This window comes from Loa loa (assembly GCF_000183805.2).
Source record: "Loa loa unplaced genomic scaffold supercont3.284, whole genome shotgun sequence".
Taxonomy (NCBI): Eukaryota; Metazoa; Nematoda; class Chromadorea; order Rhabditida; family Onchocercidae; genus Loa; species Loa loa.
Window position 1 is genome coordinate 18345 of NW_018108464.1, and position 13577 is coordinate 31921.

Genomic DNA, 13577 nt, shown 5'->3' on the forward strand with positions numbered 1-13577 from the left:
ATTGTATCCAATTTAATAATGCAGCGATAAACTTCAAACTTCTAAATTAGTTTACAATTAGAAAAAAAAAAAAATGCAACAAATAATAAATGCATAATTTAAATGAATGCAAAGCAAAGTAAATAGCAAAATGAATAGCAAAGCAAATAAACAAAGCAAACATTCAAATCAATCACCGAAATTAATATTTAATATCAAGCCTAATCTTTTCTTTAGCATTTATTTTACCCGTTCTCAGTGTATATCCGCTTCTTTTCCATCATTGTTCAATTTAAAAGAATTTAACAATTTAAAAATTCGACACCAAATTTGAAAATTCATAAAACTCATCCTGAATTACATTTCCAAATCACACAAATTTCTTCAAAATTTTTGCACCTTCTAAAATAATATAAAAAGGAGAAAACAAAAAGGAATCCTAATCATACCTATGGCAGAGATTACCCAATTGATTTTGAAGACATTAAGTTTGATGATATACAACATTTAACAATTTTTGTTGTTCGCATCTAATACAAAATATTGGCTAGAAATATGATTTGAAAAAAGAAAAAACAAATAAAATTAACTATCAAAACTGCAGAAATTACAAAACTGGAAATAAAAATGATATTGTTAAAAATCTTGATACAAAAGAAGTTGAATGCTTTCCTAATAAAACATGACATTTTTTTTTTCCCAATCGTTTTTCTTATGGAAGCTCTAAAATTATTCTATAACCATTTTCTGTTCAAATCTATCCGCATCTTAAAATTAAGCGTCAATAAATTAATAAAATATATCAAATTTAATAAACCATCACTAATGTATTACGAAACGGTTTTGACAATCGAAACGGTTGTAGGATCAATTGTTCATTTCAAAAAAAAAAAAGACGCAGAACTATAAAAGTGTTTCACTAAATGGATTTGATTTCTCAATGCACATCACAAGATAATCAAACATGAATACAAATTATTTGATTAAATACTCTATTGACATGTAATATTTCAAATGCAATTATATGATATTCAAGCATGAAATGGAATAATCAAATAAAACATTTAAAACAATTAACAATTTTTCACCGATCATAAATCTGCAATTTAAACGTTTGGTGCTATGAAAGAGAAAAAGGATAGCTTGAAAAGATTCTCACGAAAATGATTTTTGTACATTAACAAATAGATTCTCATCATGAAAAGTGAAGGTTCTGAAAAAAAGTGTAACAAATTACGAACGATTCGTAGGTGTCATACATATACCCCACTCTTCCATTAAATGCTTCATTAAAATAGTAATCATGCTGTCGTTACTTCTTGCATTCTCACTAACACATATTTGTCGCCAATCAATTAATTTCAATTCTATACATTGCTTTGTAGCATTATGATAGTAGGGACTAAAATGAACAGGTTTTTTCGTTTTAATGTTTTTCAAAACAGTACGTTTAGCTTGAAAAATATATCTAATCTAATAAAACAAACAAGTTTTTCTCCCTCCTGTTTCCGATAGAAGAGGAAAGGAATTGTAATTAAAGAGAACAAGCTAAATCTTAAAAATGGAAAATCAGAAAATTGAACAAACATGTATCTCAAATTAAGAGACTACCATATGTAATTTATTAATTCCCATATCACGTAAAGCACAACTCATAAAACTACTCTGCTTGATCCTGAAAAAAGTGAAAATTTTAAAAGTTACCTCCTACAAGTTGCATCCCAATTTTGCACCAATTCTTTAATTGCACCATTGTAAAAATTACATTTCATCTCCGCGTCAGAATCATTCCTCTAAAACATGTACATACGTATCATCATCAAACATCCTTTTAGCTCATAATACTATTTTTTCACTATTTTTATTTTTGCCTTTTTAAAAGATACATGCATGAAACGCGAGAACTTCTACCAATGACAGCAATGACTTCTTATTCTATTTTTCCTCTCGCATAAGATAACCACTAATTGGAAGCTATATAAACAGATTATAAATGAAAAACTTGCTGCAGGAATAGTTAGTAATATGATGGTTGGCATTTCGACATAGGCATAATCACTTTTAAATTTTTCTAAATCATCCGTGAATTCCGTTTTTTTTGTACATTGTAACGTGTACTGCCTAACATAGAGTTCGTGTAGAATATGCTGAAAAATATCAGAATTAAAGCTCTGACAATTTTGAATAGAAAAAACGGATTAAGCGTTGTATATCTTAAACGTTCCAAGATTTGGAAGATTTTTATAACACTGAATACACCTCAAGTTATATCATATTCCATCCAGAACTAAATGAAACAAAAAGAAATGAACTACATTTATTTGAAGATTTAATAAAGTATTATTAAAACAGAATCTCTGCAAGTTCAGTAAATTTTGCTAGATAAATCTTGTATTTGAAATAGACAAAAAGAAGATAACCGAAACAATCCTTACGGCAAATTTCCTTATAAATGATGTAAACTCTTCGAGTATCATTGAGCTTTTCACAATCCAATCTTCACCAACAGCCAAGAAAATTTTCAGGCCAGCAACGTCGGTAGAGAGATGTGTGAGAGCATCAGATAATATTCTAAACTCAACTACTTTAATTAAATGACATTAAGCGAACCAACAACTTGTGACAGTGCAATACATCACTGTAATAAAACAGAAAAAAGGATGATCATTGAAAATAATCCGAATTACTCTAATAAAACAGAAATACAAAGACCAAAAACAACCTAAAATGAATCGGAGGGTAATTGGCACGAGACAGATGGGTTTTTGGACAACCACTTTTTTTCACATCGAAGACATTCTCATTCAAACGATCAAACCTTGAACCAACAATGAGCCTGAAAAGAAAAAAAAAAAAAATGAATGGGCATTAAAACATTACGAGAAAAAGAAAAATGTATTTCTCGTAATAAAACACGTAAACCTACCAGTTACGTATATTTCCGCGTGTAAATTCGCAGCTTTCACAGAAGGAACGTGCATTGATACTGCCAACTTGTCGAGGGATAGCTGAACTAAGCTATAAAAGAACGATTAAATGAGTAACGAGAAACAAAATCTCATGAATCTTTCAAAATACATTCTTTTTACCAACATTCTCGTAATAAAAGCAGTAAGCGACAAGGTAATTTCAAGAATTGCACATCATATCAAATTTCAATTAGTTTTCAAATGTTGGTAACTGCTTTTTGTACTGATGACAAAGGAAAGAGCAATCAAAGTGAGCACCAATCCTTTCTTCTCTCCCCCCTCGCTCCCAAAAAAAGCGGTCTCGAAACATCACTATTCTATGAACACTTGAAACCCAAATACGACCCATTCATTCTAGTAAATTTGTATCTTTCTCAAAAATATCTTTATCATTTCAATTAACAAACTTACGAAAAAATCGTATTCACGAGGAGGCAGTTTCTCCATTTTCTTTCTCTTCTCTTCCTGAAACATTATAAGAAATACATGTCGCAGAATTACTAGTTTATTCCACTGAAATCCTAAAATTAAGTTGGAAAGCGCTTCCTTTCAAAATCAATTTCAGGATTTTAATAGTTTGAGAAATATCGTTTTCAGTAAATTCATCAAATCAATGAGATATCGTCGCTTTTACACTTCAAGCATCTCGCTTATATGCTTCAGTGTTGCACGGCACTTAGCTAACATCAAAACTGACCTATCAGTGATGTTTCAATGCAGTTCATCGCGTGGAGCAAGATGAGCTATATATAGCTCAGGTTCTACCTCATTCTTCAGTGATATACTATTCTGACGAATGGAAAAAAAGTGGCGAAGTAATAAGTAAAGACACGGATAAGATTAAAGCAAAGGGGAAAAGAAAAACGAAAAAGTAAGGACAAATAATCCATCAACTTATAACGCTCATTATGTCCTCATCCAGATATCCAGAGCATAACTAGCTAAAATTTCATTGTTAAACACCTAGATTCATTAAAGAAATCTGGGTAGTTAATGAAGAGATATTGCCTCATCACATTTCCTAATAATTAGTCTTTACAAGCATCCAAGAATCTATATGCAATTTTAAACGCATTTAGACGAACTATCTAGCATAAGCTTTCCCATGAAACAAAAATACTCCAGTCAGTATTAAGCTTCCCCAAGAAAAAAATACTTCAGCCATCACCTCTGGCATAACTGCAGATCCTCGTGGATATTTCTTACGATAATCACGAAATGCGATAATATCTACAGCATCCTGAAAAGGATTTGTGCAATGGAATACAGTATCGCCAAAAAATACAGCAATAGTATTTATAGTCTACAGAAACCCACCGTTGTTGAATTTGGGTCATTCGACACTTCGACTATAGAATATTCGTCTTCAGCAACAAAAAGTACATTCCTAAAACACGTCCTTCGTGAGCTAAGTACTGTAGAGAGCTTCGCATATTCAGGAAAATATAAACTTTAAACACATCGAGAAAGTTGAAAACTATATGAAGAGAGACACCTAAGAAGACTCTGTGAATTTTTAATGATTTTTAATTTAATTACGTATGTAGTATAGAGATAATAGGAGCCAAATCGTGAATAAACAAACTTTTTCTCAGGCTGTAACTTCTCGCTGGTATTTTTGTTGAGCTTTGCACCAACTTTTCGAATCTTTACAAAATTCAGATTATTATATTTTTGAGCTGACTGAGTTACACGCCTGAATTATACATTCCATGCATTACACCATAAGAATTTTTGGGAAAAATAACAGCAAAACAGAACATAATTTCATATCAAACATTCGGATACGCATCTATGGAGTACATGAGGTTACAGTTACTTACTTTGCTCTAATTGGATTTGTGGTAATTGTCGAATTCATACTCATGCTTGGCTGAAATTTTTCGGACGAATTCGAGTTTTTAACAGCAATCGATGAATATGGAGATGTCGCTGATTGATTTGGAATGTTATTGGTAAGTTTTGGATTGTTACCTTCTCCAGTTACAGGAAGCTAGAAAAAAAAAAAGTTTCTTCTAGATAAGAACAATATGTATATATCCCTTGAATTTGCAAGATTTGTAAGACTCTAGTTCATGACATGAAATTTATACCTTCGAAATAAATTTTTCTTAAAAAAAAAAAACCATGACGCTGCAAAAAAGCTGAATTTTTAGTCTATGTCCATGAAATGAAACTTTACAGTAAGTCAACAACCTTATCAAAACTATAACCGAGAGGTGTGCGAAATAAGATATAGTTAAAGCTTTGTGCAAAAAAGAACTTCGCTTGTTTGTCAAATAGTGAATACTAATTATCGAAAGTTACCCAGTTCAAGAGAAAGCCACAAGATTGTCATCAGATAACTTATGAAAAATGCAACTTCAACATCTTGAAGAGGAAAATTTATGAAGCAAAATTAACGATACTGAGGGGAAATTCAGTCCCTTGAAAAATCCAAAAATATGTTTTCATTAAAAGTGGTCGAAGATAAAGAGTTAGCGAAGAATTTTACAACTAATTAATGATTAAACATAAACATTCAAAGAATCACTAACAGCATTTCGAATGTGATCTGACGTATGACACGTCGTAGGCTCTCCCCTTGAAGACAGTAACGAATGTGATTGTTGCAAACAGTTATAATTAGCAGCTTCTTGCACCTTCAACGATGTTCGTATTTGATAATGTATGATTCAAAATTCTTGACTTCATTGACATGGCTTTCACTCGTTCATTTGGTTGAACCAAAAATTCTCGACAGAGTGTTCACCCGTCAACATGAAAATAAAAGAAATTTCCAGCACCCTGGAACCTATGAAGTCCCAAAAAGTGAAATAAAGCCTAAACAATAGTTACCAGTCACTTGAACTACTGTAGTGACTTGTTCTATCTCGTCATCTATAGACTAAAATTGACTACAAAGGCAAAAAAAGCAAAAGCCTTATTTGTTTAGATAAAAAAATAAACATCCGTAACAAACCGGAAATGATGGCAAAGTAATCGAATTGCTTGAATCAGATTCTTCGCATTCTTCCATTAAAGCTTCCGCACTTATAGGACCAGTGAAGTTCTTATCATCAAGCAAGTTAGATATGACTGTAATATTAATCTAAATCTAATTTTTAGGTTAAAATTAGTATGATGCTACCAATATCTGGACTACTCTGTTCCAGGACACTTTCAAACTTAATTCCCAAATTTTGAAACTGGTAAACTTCCCCGTCACATTGGAATTAAGCAAAACATCAATTTTTTAGAGGTTCGATATAACAGCTGCCAATCCGTTTCGAATTCACTACAAAAAAACGAAAGCAAGAACAACAAACTAATGACATTCTACTACGACCGTGTAAAGTTTCACCAGTTTATTGTCTGAGATATTGTTACCTGTAATGGATTAAAAAGGATTAACAATTGTTATAATGAACTTTTGCTAAAATATCTGAAAACTACTAATGCCTTGAAGAATCGTACCTGAAACATTTGACTGGGGTAAACATTTGCGCTCCTGACTGATCTGAGATTTTCTTTCAGTTTGTCTTTGTCGTTCTTCCTTACGAATCTTGTATTTATTCGCAGCCATTATTAATATGGTGTTTTTGTTGGTGTTTTTATCGTCCTGGAAACAGTCAATGAAGAAAACAGTACTGATAATGAAAGGAACACGTAAAAAATAAACAATTTATACTTGCATCTGTTCAAATTTACATAAAGCGAGATAGAATATACAGAGACAGCACGATTATTTTCAAATAAATCTAACAATAAAATCTTTTAGCAACTACATCAGAAGTTTCCATATAATTTTTTGCTTTATAGGTTATTGGAGGAGAGAAGACTGAATGTGACTCAGTTCGTTGCATCGCACGGCGACGTTTACGCATTTCGTTAGCTTCCTCTTGTTTTCGTGCAAGCGCAGCTTCCAACTTTCGTTTTTTCCTTTCATTCGCCAACTGAACGACAAAATGGTATATTTTCAAGAAAACTCAACAATATAAGGCATCAATATTAATATAATTAGCAGCATTATTAACAGCACAGGAACAAATAACATCATGCTATCACTGACATAAATAGCACAAACTTTTATAAAAACACGACTTTATTTGCAAAAAACCACATAAATAAAAGTCTTTGGATGAAAAAAAGTTATGAAATCATATCACTGGTAAAAATCTTTATTACACTAGCGGAAATAGCATGAATTTGATAAACAAACCTTCGTTGCAAGTTCCTTTTTATCCAAATTCTTTTCCGTTTCATCTTTTACTTTCAGTTGTTTGTTATCATCTAAATCTTCGTTTTTCATCCGTACTTCATCGATTAATGCATGAATACTTGTGGTACATAATATCAAACTCTCCCACTCATTCGATCCTTTATTCATTGATGCTTTTACTGCTTCTAGCATTAAACTTCCAACATGTATGCACTCTAAACAGTGAGAATTTCAAATTCAATGTCATAATTTTAACTAGTTTGCTAACCGAGAACTCTATCATTTCCAGTTATAATGTAATTTTCAATGTAATTGTGTAATACTGTAGACACATGTAATCCATAAGCTACAACCAAAAATGAAAAGAAACCATTTGACTGTAGCAACTCCATTACTTTTGCCATCAGGTTCATAACAGAGAAACCAACGGTACTTAACGCATTCGCTTCTATGATGTTACCTTCTGCGCGAAGTTTTTGCTCACGTTTCATACATAAATCCATCACAACCACTGCAACATAATCAATTATCAATTCATTACAGTGCCAATTGTAACGAACGATATGGTAAGCAATCACAATTTAATTAGCAAATGAATTACACGGAATGGTTTAGCTACAATAACTACATCTATGATAATTACAAGAGAGGGTTACGACAGAAGTACTTATTAAAATAATTGGAAGTAAAGAGATAAATAACAATGCGATAACGAGAAAATCAAAATCATAATGATCCATTCTTCAAGGCCACTTTTTTTTTCCACTTGTTCAAACTAAAAACCTATAAAATGAGAGTAATTGGAACCGCCGTTTCATACGATTTCAGAAATTAGCTATGCGTGAAGATGGAACAGATCTTTCCAATCTTCAGTTATAATTTAATACGAACAAAAACTGACTACTTGATAAAGTACTCTGCGCTTGTTTCTCAGGATGCACGATATCTTGCGTTTTGTGAACAAAAGTTGTTTCGGAATTATCAACAGCTACGACGGAATTCGTCGAGGAACAGACAGTTCTGAAACAATGTTGTTAATGCAACATAATCACAACATAAAAAGAAAACCATCTAATTCAAAGAATTGAAACTTCCAAAAGAATCTTTTATAACCTTTATAATAGCTGCATTTTATTTTCTCCAAAACAAAAAAAAAGTCGAAACGTATGTATAAGTTTCAGCTCTTTTTTTTTTGCAAAAGATTCTATATTGGAAGTTATAAAAAAAAAGCGAATTTATCAGGAAAAAAAAGTTGCTTACCGTTGGAAATCACTCTGATTTAGCTCCTTCACATTGTCGAGTTCATCTTCCTTGCCAAAAATTGCTTCCCAATCATCATCATTGAATGTTGGAGTACTGCTCACTTCATTCGTCCCATACATACTGTTGGTAATCTGAATTTTCCAATAATAGTCAAATGTAAACTTGAAATTTTCATCAAAAAAAAAAAGAAGTTATATCAATAAAGTTATATTAATAATTTCAATTGTTAAATGACATAATAAAGACGAAAAATATATACGAAATAATATAGATAAATGGTGTATGATGTATCAAAAAACAAAGAAAAAAATCGAAATTTAGTAAATCTAATATTCTGTATATGTTTTACTCCTTATCCAAGTAATTGCTATAATCAAAATAAAAATCATCCTCCTCTTTTATCCATTGAATAACAAATCCTGTACATAGAATAATATTACTGTGTGTTGTTCATTTCGTCCCTATTATTGTATAAGCGCAATATTATACAGTATTGTATAAAAACCAATAAAGGTTACTGTTGGTGAAGTGAATTTATAGCAACAAGAAGAATACACTAAAGATCTTTCAAATCCCAAAGGATTTAAAAGAAGATGAATTCAAGAGTCGGGGAAGTTTTGTTGAATTCAATTTCGCAGAGCACTTCGATGGCATTAGAAGTGATAATTTATCAGAAGCAAATATTCAATAATGGATATAGACTGTAGTGTAGTAGAAGCAGGAGTAGCAATGGCCAGTGATAAAGTGAAAGGAGAACGACAGCTATAAAAGGAAAGTATGACAATGTAGTGAAAAATTTTCAGAGGAGACCTGTTAGTATCCATTAATATTACTGTATAAGCGTGATATTGTAAAATATCGTGTAAGACCATTAAAGATTACTGTCGATGAAGTGGATTCATAGCAACAACAGTAAATTAGAATATCTTTTCCCAAAAGTTTTCTCCATCTAATATATGGTGATCGATTATTCCTCAGTCCATTTTCTTGCATTTCGTTAATCCTCCCTTTCCTGGGGCAATGCTTACTAGTATCATCATCGATGACATCTTCGACTCATGTTACCAAAAATTGTCGCGAAAGATCTCTTTATTTATTTTTCTTATTACTGTGACTTTGACCTTTATAAATGTTATATGATATTGTACAATATCACGTTTATACAATAATGATAGAGATGATGAGTAATAGTAAATATTAAAGGATAGCAACAATCGTTTGAACATTCATTAGCAATGGTCCTGCTTCTATCCCATTACTGAATTGTCGCTTTTGCTGCTATTGAATCAACCTCGAAATTCAATTCCAACTGAATTCCTCCAATCTTCAAATGTCCTCTCCTTTTTCCGGGACATCTCCCTTCAACGGTAAACATAAATACCAGTTTCTGGTCGAACTACTCCCCCTTCCTCTTTTGGCAGTAAACTCCATTTCCAGGTTAGCTTCTCGTGATCCTTGTTTGGACAAATCTTTCGATTGATGTTTCACCTTAATTTCTCCATGAATATCTTCCTTGTCGAAGGAAGTAGAAGTTTATATACTCTGATATAGTTATAAGTTATGTTGACTGTGATTTGAAAGAACTATCAATAAATCTCCGTAATACAGTTATCATTACTGTATCAAGTAGGAGAAAAATCAGACAATCCGAATTACTCAAAGTATTCCTTTACTCTCTATTGATAAAATCTTTGCAAGAATACTTCTGAATAAATTATCATCTGTTATCTGAGAAAATTTAAAAGCTATCTGAAAATCAATATGATTTTACAATTAATAGGAATACCGTAGATATACAGTATATGTTCTAATACAATTACATTTCACATATAATAGACATACAGTATATGTTTTCATAAAGTTACAAATGAAATGCAAAGAACAAATCAAATAAACCATATAACATTCATTCATAAATCTCACCAAAGTTTTTAACACTACCAAACAGAAAAGGTTCTGTAACAATAATTAGAACGATTAGAAAGAATGTTTTTCACAAGAATATCCATGATTAGATCAAAATATTGCAATGCACTACGACTACTCTACTCTCTAAATTTTTCCCAATAATCAGTAACTTCTTATACCAATTCTTATCACAATCTTCTTGCATAAATTATTCTATCGTACTATAATAGATCTCAACAAAGAAAAAACATCATTTATATCCGATATCGTATCAATAGAAGGTTAATCAACTACGGTATGCTGAAACATACGGTATGCTAAAATCGTATCATTAGAAGGTTAACCAATCTACGGTATGCTAAAATCATTTCAATTGAAGGTTAATCAATCTACGGTGTGCTAAAATCGTATCAATTGAAGGTTAATCAATCTACGGTATGCTAAAATCGTATCAATTGATCAATCTACGGTGTGCTAAAATCCTACCAATAGAAGGTTGACCGGTCTACGGCACGCTAATATCGTATCACTTGAAGGTCAATCAATCTACGGTATGCTAAAATCGTATCAATTGTTGGTTAATCAATCTACGGTGTGCTAAAATCATATCAGTAGGTCAATCAATCTACGGTATGCTAAAAGATTATATTAAGACTCAATATTATTTTTTTTGTCCATGAGCTGATTTTTATTAACGATACCAATCTTATTGCTTATATAGAAGCAAGGATCAATGAATAAGAATCTCCCTTTCCTATATATTTATTGAGCTTTGTCTCTCAAATTATTCGTAAAATTATCATTTCATTGTGTCTCAATAAATTGTACTATTGATTTTCGACTACAATTATTGAAAAATCTGAGAAGAAAAAAAAAAAACTTAATAAAAAATTAAAATTCCAATGCATCAAGTAAATGAATCAATCATTTATTCAATTTTCATGATACTGTTGTAAAGATATTTTGATAGTCAAACTTATTTACAATCTAAAAAAATTTATGATATATTGAAATAAACGAAATATATGTATTATAAATTCATAGAATAAAGAATGCCTTCTTATTTAGAAATATTTCATCGATGAATGATTCATTACACAAAAAGTAAAATAAAAATTCCGAACGTTTTAAATAATGAATCATTTTACTCAATTCACAGAACATTGTTGTAAAGGACGGATTGCCATTTTGATAATCAAGCTATTTGTAATTTTTGTTTTTTTTTTAAAGAAATAGTTGGCTTAACAATTCAACTTAAATGTATATTAATGAGTATATATCATATAAAAGTCTCTAATCTAATATAATCATGCTTATATTCAATGTTTTGATAAGCAAGCTATTTGTAGTAATACAAGAAAATTTATAATATTAGAACAAGCTCATTAAGCTTATTAATAGCTTCATTAAGCTTATCACATTCCTTTGTTTGGGAATTAATTTTTTTTAGCATTGATTTTGTAAACTACATCCATTACATAAGGAATTTTTGTTTAGCCGTTCGATAAAGCTTCATGCAATATGTGACAAGTTTTAAAAAAAAATCTAAGGCTTCTTTGATTCTACATATCAATCCTATCTTAAGCTCCAATTCAACTCAATCCATTCAACATGCTAAATTTCCTTTTTACATCAACAAAAAACCTAATCGTGACTGTATTTTATATATTCGTTGACAATCTACTATCATTAATAAACCTTGATCAAAACTTCTTACAAAATGAACTTTAATCGTCAATCTCCTCTAATGCTTGCTTTTTTTTTTGGTTACTTGCAACAACGATGGAATGATAAAGCCCTTCCTATATCTTCGTTTGCGAAATCTAATCACGATGATGATGAGCTATCTCGTCCTCTCTCCACTTATACCTCCTTATCGCTGATAAAATCGCCGGTGAAATACTTGCATACCTTAATGAGATTGCGAGCTATACTGGTGGATGGAAACTTATACCCCCGGTAGAGTCATCCATACTACATAGATTTCAATTGAAGTATCAGACAAACAGCATCCATCCATAGGCAATGGGACCGCTAGCCTCCTATCCTAGAAGAACAATTTTTTAACTATAATCCCGGCAGATGGAGCTCGTTTCATCCTGTAAGGCTATCCTTCATCTATGAGATGATTACTCTAACAAAACCAATATTCTGAAGGCTTCACTGTTAACGTCCTAAATTCGCTAGTCCCTAATATCAATGAACCTTAGAATTAACGGTTGGAACAGTTTCGCGCATACTATCGGAAAAAAATCGAAGGAAATTGTAATACATCCAAACAGCTAAAGAATTTGTTGTAAAAAAAACATTTCTATGATAAAAGATTGTGTCATCACATTATACAAACAAATATATATTATCTTTTTTCTCTATCTAAAGTGATGAATCTGTATTATTTAAACTCAATCATGTAAAAATGTCTTCTCTTTTAATAATGAAATTGCATATATCCGTTAACTAATTTACATACAAACTATGAGAAAGCTGTACATCTGATACGATGATTGGCAATGCAATTTCCTTTTTCGTATCAAGAAATGTAATCTTTTATGCAAATTTCTCTCTTGCAGCTGTGAAATTATTGTCAGCTTTGTAAAGACCTTAAATGGAGCTATTCCCTTATCGTAAGCCTAACCCCATTTAGGGGCAATATAAAAGCGCCAACAAACGCATTCTTGGCATTTTTAAAGAAATCTTCTTGGTCGAAGATCAAATCAGTGCCTCCTCTATCTCGCTCAACTCGAGGATTGACTGTGTTTTTAAAAGGACCAGATCATCCTATTCCACCTTTTCATTTCACTATCAAATATAGTTGCTATACTTCTACTACTGAATAAACCTTTCCCTAGCTATTCAACATATACAAACGAACTTTTCCCAACACACTCTACCATACCTAAGAAAAATCGACGGTGTAAGTTGGAAACTAAGCACAAGTAAGGCTCTATCCGCCAAATCTTTGTTTGTGAAGCCTAGCCCTGATGACGAATCCTACCTTTTTTCCTTACCTGTAGATTAAAATGTACCTGCTATACATGTTTCCGTAAAAATATATATCATTAATTTAATATGCCAAAAAGTGGATAGCAAAAATTTCTACATTCATCCATTTATAATTTACCTAAGTGTATGAATACAATAATAAATATCATAGGTAAGATATGCAATAAACTTAATAATAGATATTAAATGCAAAAAAAAAACTTGATAACAAATAGAATCTGATAACAGATATTTTGATAATAGATATCAAATGC

At 31.3% G+C, this 13577-nt stretch overlaps 3 protein-coding genes across 3 annotated transcripts in view; 1 reads left to right on the plus strand and 2 right to left on the minus strand.

The window, feature by feature from the left end:
* Positions 1-1064: 1064 nt before the first annotated feature.
* Positions 1065-13577, minus strand: part of LOAG_07968 (hypothetical protein) — a 21205-nt gene continuing 8692 nt past the window's right edge. Inside the window, exons 2-20 of the mRNA XM_020447582.1 lie at positions 8410-8543; positions 8051-8169; positions 7520-7660; positions 7150-7364; positions 6716-6883; positions 6405-6549; positions 5911-6026; positions 5486-5590; positions 4772-4941; positions 4534-4644; positions 4266-4335; positions 4117-4188; positions 3360-3413; positions 2906-2997; positions 2702-2815; positions 2415-2550; positions 1986-2126; positions 1684-1772; positions 1065-1381 (exon numbers count right to left, since the gene is read on the minus strand). Of these exons, the coding sequence (XP_020302202.1) occupies positions 1213-1381; positions 1684-1772; positions 1986-2126; positions 2415-2550; positions 2702-2815; positions 2906-2997; positions 3360-3413; positions 4117-4188; positions 4266-4335; positions 4534-4644; positions 4772-4941; positions 5486-5590; positions 5911-6026; positions 6405-6549; positions 6716-6883; positions 7150-7364; positions 7520-7660; positions 8051-8169; positions 8410-8531 (2349 nt within the window). The 5' untranslated portion in view covers positions 8532-8543 and the 3' untranslated portion in view covers positions 1065-1212. The remainder of the gene's footprint in view (positions 1382-1683; positions 1773-1985; positions 2127-2414; positions 2551-2701; positions 2816-2905; positions 2998-3359; positions 3414-4116; positions 4189-4265; positions 4336-4533; positions 4645-4771; positions 4942-5485; positions 5591-5910; positions 6027-6404; positions 6550-6715; positions 6884-7149; positions 7365-7519; positions 7661-8050; positions 8170-8409; positions 8544-13577) is intronic.
* Positions 9739-9900, minus strand: LOAG_07969 (hypothetical protein; the record flags this gene model as incomplete). Its single annotated transcript, XM_003143501.1, has 1 exon — positions 9739-9900. A coding segment is annotated over one exon (162 nt), but the record flags the coding sequence as incomplete, so codon positions are not given.
* LOAG_07970 (hypothetical protein) lies at positions 12041-13157 on the plus strand (the record flags this gene model as incomplete). The annotated part of the gene is made up of 2 exons (XM_003143502.1): positions 12041-12279; positions 12965-13157. The coding sequence occupies 2 exons, from the start codon at positions 12041-12043 to the stop codon at positions 13155-13157; spliced, it is 432 nt and encodes a 143-aa protein (XP_003143550.1).